Genomic DNA, 14,157 nt, shown 5'->3' on the forward strand with positions numbered 1-14,157 from the left:
CCTGTTATGGCCACCACTACTTCCGGGTTCCAGCATTCTGGTTCAAATCCACCTCTCCTCCTGGGTGCAACTGCACACACTTTACACACGCACGGGGGGACTGGCGGCAGCAGCGGCGGCGGCGGCAGCGATCGCGGCTCCTTTAAGACCAACTCAGCCTTCTTTTTTTTTTTAACCCTCTTCCTCTAGGCTTCTCCAGTTGCAAGGAGGAGAGAGAGAGAGAGAGAGAGAATCTGATTAGGAATTAGGACTGAATCAAGGGAGGGAGAAAGAGAAAGGGGGAGAGGAGGGTGGCGGGGGGGGGGGGAGAAAAAGAAAGCCAGCCAGCTTTTAGACCTCTGGTGCTTTTGATGTGAACATTTTGAGGTGTCCTGACCAGGGGAAGCGCACTCCGCGGATTCTCATCATTCATTCACCACCTTGACAAGCTCGCCTTTGATTGACAGCTGGAGTGGCCAAAAGTCATGCGAGTTGGTAGTTGGATTTGAGAGGCACTTTTTTCTAAAAAAAAGAAAAAAGAAAGAAAGGGGGAGAAAGACACCAAAAAAAAACTGATTTGGGGGGAAAGGATATTTGCTTTCTCCCCCCCCCTTTTCCTCCCTCCGGCCGCTGTCTTGGAAACCAGAAGGGAAGAGTGTGAGAGACACACAGAAAGGAAGAGAAGAGAAGAGAAAAGAAGAGCTCCTTCTTTTTTTCCTCCCCCCTGCTCGATGATCGTGCCGTTTCTCTGAGGTCTGTCCGGCTGGAGACTCCGATCGGCTGCTGCTCAAGCTGCTGGAGACTTTCAAGGATTCTCTTTTTTTTTTTTCCCCTTTATTTTGGGGGGTGGGTGGGGGTGGGTGGGGGAGGTGGCGTTTTGTCTCTTTTCACACTGGCCTTAAAGAGGATATATTAGAAGTTGCAAAGGAAGGGTGCGAAGCAGGCCGATGGCGCAAAGGGTACGTATATATATATATATATATATATATATATCTTTTTATTAAATCGTAATTTCCGAGTAACATAATATGGAAACGTGGATCTTAGAGACGCTGCACGATGGGGTGGGGGAGAAAGAGTTTTGCATTCTCTTAGAAATGCATGAGGGAGTCTGAGTTACCCACTGCAGAAAGCTTCTCACTATTTTTAGAAGACCAGATATTTTAACTGTATGGATCTAACTCTGCAGACAGGTAAAAGAGTCTTTGGTCCTCTAAATGTCTTCCCTTTAACTGAAAGGCACCGAGCGCTTCAGTGGAAATGAATGCTTCCTACACCCAGGCTGGAAACTAAATGCAAGCCCTCGTAATATTCAATGTGTGGCTTCCAGAGTGATTAGGATTCTAAATAGTATGTCAAGGTCTCTGGCCCTCTCGGATATGCTAATAACATCTTCCTAGTCAATAAAGAAAACCTGTTGTAAATATAACTGTGGGGTTATAGACCAGGCCTTACTGCCTACTGCTTTAAATATTTTTACATTTAATGAAGGCCAGGGAGAAACAGTTACACGTTTGTGTTCATCCAAGGACTAATGATTTATTTTATCAAATGGGATTTTTAAATAAAGTTCACCCATTTATGAATCAGGAGCAGAAAAGGACATTGGACTTGCAATCCGTTGTCTGGCCCCCTTTTGATAATGCCCCTCTGACTGTAGTGGGAAAAAGAAAGTTCTTCCACTTGGCATTTTCTTTTTCCTTTTTTTTTTTTTTTTTAATTAAAGCAGGTGTCAAGACTCTCCCCAATCCCTCATTTCTTTAGGTTTGTTGTTAATAAATTGAAATGACAGAATGTCCTCCCCTGCCCCCTTCCTTTGGTTTCACCTGAAGAAATCTAGAGGAAATCTGTTTTAAGCAGACTTTCCCAGAGCAGATGCAAGGGGATGAAAAGGGGTGTGTGTGGATTTTTGAAGTAGCCTATACTGGGCAGGACAATGCATAAAATAAAATATCCTATCCTCCCCCCCCCAAAAAAAAAAGAACCTGGCTTTTAGACTTGTCATACAGAACATTCAAGGACTGATCTGATCCTTGGTGTACACAGTATGCCTTTTTTTTTTTTTTTTTTTAAGAGCAGGAAAGTTTAGTACATAATAAGTTCCAATTAATGTGATGATCCCCTTTCCCCACCAGTTTTACAGAAAGACTAAATTCTGACTCGAAAGAACGAGAAGCAAAAAACCCAGGGAGACCTGCTGGAAGAAATAGTCTTTCCAACAGGGCGCTTTGCTATTTTCATGCACCCTGCTTGCTTCTTTTTTTTTTTTTTTTTTAAAGAGTATCTTTTCAAACCTCAGGGAAGGTCCTCCACTCTGGCATGCAGGTCCGGTGCCCCTAGGGAAATCTCTTCAAAATAAAGGAGGACTGTCTGAATGCACGTGTTAATCATAGTTGTCCTCATTTTAACTTCTGTGGGGAGGCACACTGAAGCCTGCAGTTTGCCCAGCAGGAATGTGTGCGGCTCCCAAGAAGCCTCCCATCCCTCCTCTTCACTTTTCTCCTTTCCACAAGGATGCTGTGAAGGGACCCCAGGAAGAAGGTGGCCTTGGAGACCTGTTGGAAAATTAATTGGACTCTGGAACAAGCCCCCCCCCCCCAGCTCACCCCAAACTTTTCCCACGAATTCTTTTTCTTCCTCTTGAACTGTTTGGGAGTGTGACTGCAGGGCCTTCCACACTCTCTACTTGGGACCATCTTCCCCAACTCCCGGAGTGGGGATGGTTCTTCCCTACGCCTGGAGGCTCCCCAACCACCTCTCCCCCCCCCCCCCCCGCTCACACCAAGTTGTTGTCCTCACACCCACACAGCCTTGGAAGTGGCCTCCATTCTGACCCTTGTCTTTTCCCTCCTGTTTATCATGCAGTACGACGATTTACCCCATTACGGTGGGATGGATGGAGTGGGGATCCCGAGCACCATGTACGGGGACCCCCATGCCGCCAGATCCATGCAGCCTGTCCACCACCTGAATCACGGTCCTCCGCTTCACTCCCACCAGTACCCGCACACAGCTCACACCAACGCCATGCCCCCCAGCATGGGCTCCTCTGTCAATGACGCTTTAAAGAGAGATAAAGATGCCATTTATGGGTAGGTACAGCTAGCACCAGGTTGATACGCGTAAGACGTGCTCGTTGCTCCCTTTCGTGCTCTCCTCCATGGTGGCCACATGAAATCCACCGCTGACTACAGAGCGAACGCCGGGCTATGACAGTGGTTTCCTGGCCATCGCCAGCCTCGCTGGGCTCGACAAATAAACAGCCTCCCATAAAGAAGTTTCTGCGAGAAAAATGCAAAGAACTTGAACCGTTTGTCCAAGTGTAGCCCTCCACCCTCTCCTGCCCACTCACACACACACACACACACACACACACACACCTTAAGACATGTTTTAGATATTGGCAATTGCAAAGGCAAGAAAGAAATTGTGTGTTCCTTACTGATTATATCTATGGGGGGGAATTAGAGTGTCTTTAGGTGCGTTTGGGTTTGTTTTTTTAAATTGCCACAAATTTGGGGGAAAGGCTGAGAAACTTTCCAAGAAGTTTGGATTTGGGAAAAAAGAGAAAAAGAAAATACATTAGCATGGTGATCCCGCGAAACAACAACCCCACACAAAATTATAGAAAGGGTGGCTTGGAAGCAAATTTTTGTGAGGCTGGTTGAGAAGTAAGGAGGTCTTCTATGCCTTCTTCCATGCCAAAATAATAAATAAATAAACAAACAAACAAGCTCGCAAGCTTCTTTTAATGCCTAGCGTGTTAGGAGTACTATTGGAACCTTCTCCAATGCGGGAACTTTCAAGATAGTTTTTTAGGTGAAGGGCTTTTGTTTTGTTACAAGAGAAATTAATTGGCACCTTTTCCATTGGAAAGTGAGCTTCCCAGAGGTGTAAAGAAGTAATGGCTGGAAACTGATTTATTTTTTTTTTTTGTAGCAAGAAAATTTCAATTAATTTCAAAATACTGGCAATTTATTTTGGCTTTGGAGCCCTGAAACTGGTTTAAAACTGAGCTAAAAACAGCGCAGTGGGGAAGGAGAGTATACATTTCTTTTTTTTAATGTTGCATGTGAAGCTTCAACCCTCCTCTGCCCAAACTCAGTTCAAGACTGTGTCTCTTGAAGGGGCTGTATTTAACAGGGGCAGAGTGTGTGTGAAAGGGAAGGACCTTTTGGGACAACTGGCGAGGAAGAGCTGGTCGCCCAGATTCCAGCAGGTTGGAGTTGGGTTAAGGGGACCTTTGGATCTGCCCTTTTCAATTCCACTGCTTAGGAATCGTCGGCAAATGAGCCCAGTCGATCCACTCCAAATTAAAAACACAAATGCCCCTCACCACCTGAACCTAAACAGCAGGATGACTATATCTCCCTCTTTCCCTGGAACTTTCAGAGCAAATGCGGGGAGGCGAGGGGGGTGGGAAAGCACACATACACACCCCAAACAAGGCTCAGTGTGCAGCCTCGGCTAAGTTAACAAGTCCTTTGACCAGCTAGGCTTCAAAACGGTCATCCCATTCAGCGCCTTGGCTCAGGGCCCTGCGATTGAGGTCTGTCCGCCTGGAGGGTGGTAAAGTCAGCTCTGATTGGAGAGGTGGGTGCAGAATCAGGTGGGTGGGGGTGAAGGGGGGTGGTGGTTGCCCTAAAGTTCAACTCGGGAGGATTCATCCCCTGCTCTCTACCCCCCACCCCCACATTTTGGGGAGCTGCTCTAACCATTGTGGTCTTGTGCCTGTTGGTGACTCTTCTGTTTTCTCTTTCAGACACCCCCTATTCCCACTTTTAGCACTGATCTTTGAGAAATGTGAATTAGCCACATGCACGCCCCGGGAACCTGGGGTGGCGGGAGGCGATGTGTGTTCATCAGAGTCTTTCAACGAAGACATAGCAGTGTTCGCCAAACAGGTCAGAAAACCCGATCTCAATGCAGCTCTCTCTCTCTCTCTCTCTCTCTCTCTCTCTCTCTCTCTGCTGCCCTGTCCCCCTGCGCCGTGCAAAACGCCTGACCACCACCCTCTTGGCCCTAGATTGAGAACCTCGCATGTTTTGCCCCCTGCATGCCTCCCCCCAACCCTCAGCATGCGAGAGAGTCCCACCCAGGGAGGCCTTCCCCCAGCTCACCGCAGGCCTTCTCCAAGGCAGCCTGCTTCAGGAGAGTGCTGGCGAAGGCTGGCTTGGAGGGAGGCCCGGCGGATGCTGGAGAGCCGGTCGCTGGCCCCAGCAAACTCGCTCCGGCCCCGCGCAAGTCTTTGCAGCGCGTTGGCTCCGCTTCTTTAAGGGTTGCCACTCAATCCCGCAGTCAGGGGCTTCGCACGAAAGCTTGCATAATGGGGCCGGCCGACAGTGTAATGAAGCAAGAAGAGCTAATAACGCCTGTGCATTTTCTTCCTCCATATTTCAAACTTATTATTATGTATTTTTTATTTCTCCCTCCCACCCCCCCACTTTCCACCTTCTGTTTAGATCCGAGCAGAGAAACCCTTATTTTCTTCTAACCCCGAACTGGATAACTTGGTAAGATTTAAAAAAACAAAACCTACATCTTTGTGACAGTCTGTTTTCTGGAGAGGCGATCCTTCTTCTTCTGAAGGCTCAGTGGGGGGGCAAAAAGGTCTGATCTGGGGCTTTTGAACTGGAGTTCAGCTCCAGCAGTACCCCTGGGCAACCACACAGCAAGGAAAGAGCGATCCGAATGAGCGCTGGGATGGGGTAGTTTAGGGGTAGCTCGTGGATACTCAGAAAACCTCTGTGTATCTAACTGTGACCATCTCGGGGTCATAGAAAACAACTTTAGAAACAGCTTGATGGCAAGCGGCAGGGCGATGATTTGGGGGTTCAGGGAACCATCAGACACACGGACTTAACAAAACAGGAATGAAGGTTACTTTTTAATTTTAATTCTTTTTTTTAACTAAAGAGACCGGTTGTATGTATTGGTGACATTTTGCCACTTCGGATTTGCAAGGCTGCGATGGTTCAACGATAGCATGAGATAAATTGTACTTTCTTCAGGAAATGTTTACGATCCCTGTAATGTAGCCCAACAGCGGTCCAAACTAAAAAAACAAAACAAGACTCCAGATCTCTTCTTGTTAAAACAGTAGACAAAGCCGCTTCGATTAAGTTTTAGTGTTGTTGTCATAAATCGAAACTCTGTATAAATAAATATGTATGCGCACTCTTTCTCTCTTACACACACAAACATGTGCGTGCATCACACTCACCCGCATGCATTCACGCAAACTTTGGTCATGAAAAGAAAGGTCAGTTGTGGAGAAACCCCCAGGTATGAGACAGAAGAAACTCATGTTGTTTTGTATCTTTGCAGATGATCCAAGCCATACAAGTATTAAGGTTTCATCTGCTGGAATTAGAGAAGGTAATTCTCTCTCTCTCTCTCTCTCTCTCTCTCTCTCTCTCTCTCTCTCTCCAATTCCCTGTATCTCCCCGACTCCTTCTCTCCCTCCCCCCAAATAACATTTCACCAAGTTGAAGCTTCAGGAGAATTTGCATAAATGTCTTTCTTTCTGGTAATTAGTGTCAAGACCAATCAGGGCGTCCATTTCTCTTCGCAGTTTAATTACAATTTCAGCCACTAAAAATCTGGATCACAAACGCCCTGGCCTTGTATCCCTTTTTTACTACCTTTGTGTATAAATAGTGGCCAATTCTCTCTCTACATTTAGAACCCTGATTGTTCTTCAGCCTGGTTCCTGGGGATAGTTGCTTTGGTAAAGGTACTTCGTTGAGTTTTTTTTTTCAGTTCATTTTGTAGGGGCTCTTTTTTTCTTTTTTTTTTAATAGCCATCTGCAGGGTCAGACACAGGGCACAAATTGTCCTGTAACGTTTTGCAGAAACAAACCAGAGTCGCTGGATATGTCCGTTTCTTGTTTCCCTTGAATAGGAGAACCCCCCACCCTCTCACCAAGCCAAAGAGACCTCAATACTGACTAATCTAGGCTTGTTCTTTACATTTCTGGAATATCCAATCACCCCTAGTAATGATAATAAACCAAAAGGAGAATATTTCAAAAATCACTCGGGACTAGAAGCATTTCAAGATTCCAGTGGAATTTTATATGTCACTGATAGTGGCCTACTAGAGAATTACCCCTTGCTCTAAAAATAAACATCTATGAGAGGTTTATAAATACATGGGGGGGTGGGGGAGGTAATGGAGGCACTCTAGGCATTTTCGCTTAAGATTAGTAAGGGGGCTGAGTTTGCTCTACAAGAAATAGATTCAAATAGACCCATTCCTAGTGGGAAACCCTACAAGTTAGGTTACAGTGCTTTGGAATTTAAGGTCAAGGATGCACCTAACGTATTTCAGCCTTGCACTTTCGTGCAAGGGGGGGAATCCTTTGTGTCCTCAGAGTCCTTCGAAAAATAAAAGGGTTTGCCATGATATAACTGGCTGAAATTAAATAGTTTACCTTAAATGTCACCCATGCAGGTCAGCTCACTAATGGCCACAGCTCCGGGAGCAGATGAATTTAGCACGGGTGTTGAATATGTTGTAGGCTGTGAATCATCTTGTCACTGTCAATTTTCCGAGATATCTCTATTTTGCCCGAAAAGAAAAGTTATTCTTAATTCTGGGTGCGTCTCAAGGGGATAATTGCGGCTGGTTTCCCCCTATTTAGAACTTTGGATGTCATGAATGGGGCGGGTGGGGAGGAAGGGGGAATGGACTGCTCTTGTCAATTTCACTTAACGTGCTCTTGATTCTGTGTTGGTTTTGGTTTTGTTGTCTGTGTCGCAATGTAGGTACACGAATTATGTGACAATTTCTGCCACCGGTATATTAGCTGTTTGAAAGGAAAAATGCCTATCGATTTGGTGATAGACGATAGAGAAGGCGGCTCAAAATCAGACAGTGAAGACATAACGAGATCGGCCAATCTCACAGATCAGGTACGATCCTCTTGGGCTTGGTCCCACTTACTCAGATCTTACACGCGCGTGGACGGGCTCCCCTTTTTTATCCTCTGCATGCGATTCAGTCCCTTTGAGATCCATGACCGTCGAGATGAACATTTTGGAATCATGTGGCCATTATTGCTTCATTAAGGGCTCGCCTCCCGGATCCCGACCTGGCGAAATGAGCTTGTCAAAGCCTCGCCTGCAAACTTGACCTGCTCCTTGTCGCCTTTAATTTTGGCCTGCATTTTATTTACTCCCTTTGGAATGACAATGGAAGGCTTTAGCCAGGATTCTCGAGCTTCCGGGTAAAGAAATTGTTGGTGGAGGGGGGGGTGAATGGGGGGGGAGAGAGAGAGAGAATAAAATCCCAGATAGGTGGTCCAGGGAGAGAAAGACAGAGAGAGAGGGCTGGAAATTTAGCAAATGCTGGCTATTTTCTTCCCGTCTCTACGGTTCATTAGCCTGTCTTGTCAGTTTTCCTTGGCCGAGCGCTTTGAGAGCTCAGTGAACATTGCTTTGTGCGAAGCCTGCCTGCTGCAAGGGCGCAGGGTTTTATCTGCCTTAATAGAAAAATAAATAATAAAAGTGGGGCAGCTTGCTGGCTCTTTATTTATTTATTTATTTATTTATTATGATGGGCAAGTTGATGGATGAAATTCACAGGCAGGGCTTGGCAGGTCTGGTTTGGGGTATCTGCGCGGAAGAGCTGGTGGAGGACCCAGCCCGCCCCGTGGAGCGAGAAACGGTGCCTTTCAGCTCTCACAACTCTCCTCTTGCTCCCCGGAAGAAGTGGTGTTTTCTTTGAAAAGGGGGGAGGGGGAGAAGTGTCGCTTTGGGTTCATTGGGGGGGGAGAGAGGGGGTCGCATCGACCCAATGGGTGCTTGCAAACAGGCTCGGTGAGCGACGAAGGGTCTTGGAGCACCGCTCTAGGCTTGTCTACTCTGAAGTAGTAGTGTTCAGTGGGGCAGTGTTCCCGGGAAAGTGTGCACAGGATTGAAGCCTTGGTGGACAGTGGTGGTGGTTTCGTTGCAGGGCCTCTTTGGCTTGAACTCGGGTCCAAAGTTGTTTCTCTCTGTGTGTGTGTGTGTGTGTGTGTGTGTGTGTGAGAGAGAGAGAGAGAGAGAGAGAGAGAGAGAGAGATCTGGTTTGTTGGAGAGGGGTAGGAGCAAGGCTTTCTTTTGTTAAGGCAGAAGGCGCAGCCGAGCAGGCAGTCAGGGGTCTTCTTGGCAGTTTGGCTTGGCCATGGCCGAAGCGAAGGCTCTTTTCCAGGTCACTTTGGTGGAAGGTGCTCCTGCCCCCCACGTTCCGTGTCTTCTCTTTGTTTGGTGGTGCCGCTGGTGAGGCTGCCAGAGTGTGAGCCTTGAGTTGTTGAGCCTTGAACTTTGAAAGCAGCCCAGTGAGAAGATCTGATTCCAGTGGGAAACTGGAGACCAGGAGGTTGCCGGCGCCGGCTATTCCTGTACTTCGTGGTGACTCCGTTCATCACGGTCAGCCTGGTGCCTTCCTGCGCACCCAGGTGTGCGTGGGGGGGTGTCATCTGCTGGGTTTTCCGCAAGAGAGGTTGCAGGCAAGCTGGTCACAGTTGGGAGACCGGCATCCCGCACCCTTGCCAGGGCGTTGCCAAGAGCTGCGAAATTTAGCCCCCGATGGGGAAAGCGGTGGGTGGGTGGGGGGCTGTCGCGGAGTCCAAATGGGAATCCAACAAGCCTAACTAGAAAATGGGTTTCTAAAAGCTCCGTAGTGCTCGGGACAGAAAGCTATTTGAGCAAATTACAAGAATGGCTCAGGGGCACGAATGAAATCAACACTTTAATTGCCTCCGAAATGAAGATTTATACCCCCTTTTCCCAACGAATCATTATTTTATTAAAGTGAACGCGAAAGAAGCGAAGTGGGGGGAGGATTTAAAGAAAGAAAAGAACCTGGCGCTTGCTATTCTTAAGTCACTGTGATCCTCCCTTCGGCTATCACCCACCCGCATCCCTCACTCACTTTCAGTCGCAACCGATCATGTGCGAAGTGTTGGCGAGAAGCAAAGTTCTGTCGCTCAAGTCTGGGTCGTTAGTCGTGAGGTTGGCTTGGACGGGGGCATCTCCCACATGCCCCATTTGGGTGCGTGGGGTTGGCGAGGGCTACAATCCTCTCCACACGTTCCTGGGAGTAAGCCCCAGGGAAACTACAATGGGACTTACTTCTGAGTAGGCAGGCGTAGGATCCGGTTGCGGCTAGAATCCTATCCACACTTATTTGTAAGTAAGCCCCACTGACTGAGTAGACATGCGTAGGATTGGGCTCTGAGGCTAGAGTCCTAGCCACACCAACTTGGAAGTAAGCCCCATTGACTATAATGGGACTTACTTCTGAGTAGACAGGCATAAGATGAGACGCTCGGGCTGCAATCCTATCCACACTTTCCTGGGCGTAAGCCCCATTGACTGTAATGGAACTTACTTCTGAGTAGACAGGGATAGGATTGGGCTCCATGTGCTTCCGGCAGAGGAGTGGAACAGGGTGATGATGGGTCGGTTCATCTCTCCTCTGTCATTTTCATCAGTGCGCGCTGGTGGGGGGGGGTTAAGTAGGGGAGCGCCAAGTGGTAATTTGCCTCAACCATACACCAAGAAGGTCGAAGTCCCTTGAGCTTGGAAGCTACAGGTTTTCCCGCATCTGTTGCGCTTGCGCAGCATCAGGGTAGTTGCGCTATTTTGAGCAACTGTTGCGAAGGCTCTTGTGTGCTTCCCAGAAATACCTCCCTGATCTGCCAGGCAGGGATCTGCGGTGGGTGGGGAGCTAGGTGAGGCAGAGCCTCCCCACCGGAGTCCTTCGAAAAGCCGTGTGAGGCACCCAAACACCCGCAACCGCTCAGTGCTTTGCACTCCTTCCCTCCTCGCTCTGCAAGCGGGTTGTGGGCACTTTTCAAAGGACTCCGGTGGGAGGCACTGCCTCACCTGTCTCCCCACCCAGGGCATGTTCCTGTTTCTATGTTCAAAAGCAATGTATATTGGGGGGGGGGGGGGAGGTGTCCTCTCGTTTTGCTCTGAATGTGGCCCAAGCAGTTTCCATTCGTGTTGGGTTGTCTGGGGCTCTGCTGCTGAGGACAAATGCAGATCTCAGAGTGTTAGGCTAGCAGCAGTGCCTCCTTAGCTAATTAACCCCTTTGTCTCTAGAGCTTACTGAATTTCATGGCCTCCACTTGGTCCTAGATTACAGTGCCTTCCTTGTCTGGAGCACATAGCAGCTCCTCCCCACCAAACAGGAAAGTTCAGAGGGAACACAAGCAATGCCCTTTTGCCAGACCAGGTGGGAGAGCAGAGGGTGATGGTTTTCGCCCTTTCCTAACCCTAAACTCAGGGGTCCCAGAAGTCTCCACTTGGTGCCTGCACCTTCTCCTCTTCTAACCCACAGTTATTGCCTCTAGAGAGGCGACTAAGGGTCCAATCCTATGCAACTTTCCAGGACCAGTGCAGCTGCAATGCAGCCCTGAGGTGAGGGAACTTGTGGAGGTCTCCATAACTACTCTCCCACCACAGGAGGCAGCACACACCCCATTGGAAAGTTGGATAGGATTGGGCCCTAAGCCCCAATAGGGCACATAATGGCTTGGCAGACAGCTGAACGGTGAGGAAGCAGGATGTTGGAGAGTAGATGCAGAAGGCAAATCAAGAAGGGTTGTGGGCTTGCGATAGACGCACTGGTGTTTATGGGAATGGGGAATTCAGAGCACACAGGCATGGGGTAGGCAGACCTTGCACATTATCTGTATAGATGTTTCCACAAGAATAGTTCACCGCGCTTGTTCCTGCCTCAGATGGGCAATTTTTAAGCCACCCCAACCCTGCTCTTCATTGAAGTACCCTGTTTCATTCCCACACCAGGTTTTCCAGGTGTACTTCTGAGGTGGTTTTGTTTTGAAGTACCCCTAACACAAATATGAGCAAGGTCACTTCATGTGTCTGGGGGACAGTTAATCCCCCGCCACTCAAAACAGGCACAGAGGCCAAGCCTGTGTGTCTGTGTTTCTTTTTGGGTGTGTGTGAGAGAGCAGCCTCCTGAGAGGAGGCCAGGTCAGGGGACTTCTGCCTCTGAGCCCTGCAGAGAAAGGTGGACTGGAGTGCGTAAAGAACTGTAGAGGAAGGAGTAGTGGGCAACTATCCAGTCCTCACATTCCACAATGGAGCAGCATTGGTGTTTTCCCAGGGAAGAGCCTTTTAAGACCTGTGAAATGGCGCTATAGACTAGAGGCATGCAGGCAGGCTAGCCTTGAGCAAGCTGGGTTATGGCGGGCTGAAGGGGGCCTAGCTAGGCCTGAATGAGAAAGGCTTCTTTGCTCCTCCAGGCACAGAGAGTGCAAGAAACGGACCTTGGAGGCACCAGAGGTCGTCCTGCGCTTCCCTTGGCCTCCTGCTGAGGTTTAGTCATGCCCTGACGGAGTGTCCAAATAAGACAATAGGGCAAGTGGGCAGGGATGAGAAAGCACAGTAAAGGGAAGAAAGCCACTAAAGAAGCCTCCGATTCTGTCTGCTCTCAGCTACGCCCGCCCAGCAGGGGAAGGGGGGAGAAGGGAAGCAAGTGGCTGAGGGCTTGTTCTGATGTTGAGGGTTGAGTAGGCCTTTGTGGCTCTGGGAGCCCGGGGTTGCATCTGTTGGGGAAGGGCAGAGACCCTCAGTGTCGTCCCCCCACATCCCTCTCCCCAGCAACATTTCAAACCGGGGAAGAGGACTTTGTTGTGCGGTCTTTAGCTGCCTGCACTGGTGTGTGTGAGAAAAAAAGAATATGAAGCCAGCAAAACTTTTAAGAAAGGTTGCTTTCAGGCACCAGAGGCCTTTGTGGAAAGTAGAACATTGCATGGCTGGGTTTCAGCAACAATGGCATCTTTCAGCAGACAGAATTGCAGGTGGAATAAAAATAATTACATCAGATCTGGGGGGGGGGAACCAATTTTAATTAACAGAATTTTAGAAAGTTTGGCTCTGGTTTTGACTTAACTCTTTCAGCTGGCCACAACAGATAGTTAATACAGAAACAGAAGATAACAGATTTATTTATAACTTAGCTAGGACACTTAGGGCGTTCGTATGCTCAGATTAGGCGGGTTTTTTAAAAACAGAAACGGACTTTGGGACACGGACTTCTGCGAGTCTCATCTGGGTACTGTTTCTTGTTTATTTTATATATATATATATATATATATATATATATATATATATATATATATATATATATATATATAAAAGTGAGACATCTTCTGGCCAGCTCTAGAAGGAAGGCAGTCACTGTGCCTGCAAACCCTGTATCCACAACTTTTCTGATCTTATCCTCCTCTGGCATCTCCCCTGTTTTTCCCTCCTTTCTCCTTCCTGTACCATTTCTATGACTCACCTGGAGGTGAGTTTTCACCTTGACTGGAATGGGAAGGGGTTCCTTTGTGATCAGCTGCAACATGGGAGCGATTGGGAAAGGCTTGCATGGTGTGAGCCCTCTGTCCAGTGGTCCTGAGACCTATTAGTATTTCCTGTATGAGATTATGTTTTCCTGTGTATTCCAGGAGTTGGATGGGGGGGGGGGAGGGAGAGATCTATCAAAATGAAATTGAAGAAGCAACAACAACAGAGCTTGTTTTTCTACAAGGGACATTTTCCCTTAAAAAAAAAAAATCTGTGGTAATTAGTCTCTTCCCTGCAAATGGCACTAGTGTTTCTGAACGTAATAAACAATAACACTTCTTATTCAGTTGGCCTGTTTTGAATGCTAGTTCATTGCTGCTGAACTACTCGGGCTTGGTGTTAGCAATGTGCATCCACAGGTGGGTACGCATGAAAGGCTGTAAAATCTATGCATACTTACTTGAGAGTGACTGTTCAATCCTATACATGCTTACTCAGAAATAAGTCCCACTGTGTTCAGTGGAATTTGCTCCCAGGAAAGAATGCATAGGATTACAGACTTTAGTGTGTGGTACGATCTTCTCCTGAAGAAGTGCCCACTTTATTCAGGCTGGCTGGGGTTATGTCAAGTTGTCAAGTGAAGGGGGGGGAGAGAGAGAGAGAGAGAGAGAGAGAGAGAATGTACTTTTCGTTAAGAAAAAAATAGTTTTCAGCTAGTTATGCACTTCTGGTTATTGTATCTGTGACACAGTTGGTATTGGAATTGTGTAAGCGTGATCTGTGCTGGCGGATAGCACGAACAAACATACAGTATTCAGATTCCTGCCCACGAGGAAATGGCATTTGAAGTGTTGTGGAAATTCTGCC

At 47.8% G+C, this 14,157-nt stretch overlaps 1 protein-coding gene and 1 long non-coding RNA gene across 2 annotated transcripts in view; one reads left to right on the top strand and one right to left on the bottom strand.

Moving 5' to 3' along the window:
- Positions 1-246: 246 nt before the first annotated feature.
- On the bottom strand, positions 247-10,446 carry LOC136663226 (uncharacterized). Its single transcript, XR_010795022.1, has 3 exons — positions 10,358-10,446; positions 2,858-3,260; positions 247-501 (listed from the first exon to the last, which is right to left on the bottom strand). It is a non-coding gene; the product is annotated as an uncharacterized lncRNA (long non-coding RNA).
- Positions 850-14,157, top strand: part of MEIS1 (Meis homeobox 1) — a 176,894-nt gene continuing 163,586 nt past the window's right edge. The window contains exons 1-6 of the mRNA XM_066640137.1: positions 850-938; positions 2,845-3,071; positions 4,742-4,883; positions 5,442-5,492; positions 6,307-6,357; positions 7,750-7,896. Of these exons, the coding sequence (XP_066496234.1) occupies positions 927-938; positions 2,845-3,071; positions 4,742-4,883; positions 5,442-5,492; positions 6,307-6,357; positions 7,750-7,896 (630 nt within the window). The 5' untranslated portion in view covers positions 850-926. The remainder of the gene's footprint in view (positions 939-2,844; positions 3,072-4,741; positions 4,884-5,441; positions 5,493-6,306; positions 6,358-7,749; positions 7,897-14,157) is intronic.

The sequence above is a fragment of the Tiliqua scincoides genome, chromosome 1 (genome assembly GCF_035046505.1).
Source record: "Tiliqua scincoides isolate rTilSci1 chromosome 1, rTilSci1.hap2, whole genome shotgun sequence".
Lineage (NCBI taxonomy): Eukaryota > Metazoa > Chordata > Lepidosauria > Squamata > Scincidae > Tiliqua > Tiliqua scincoides.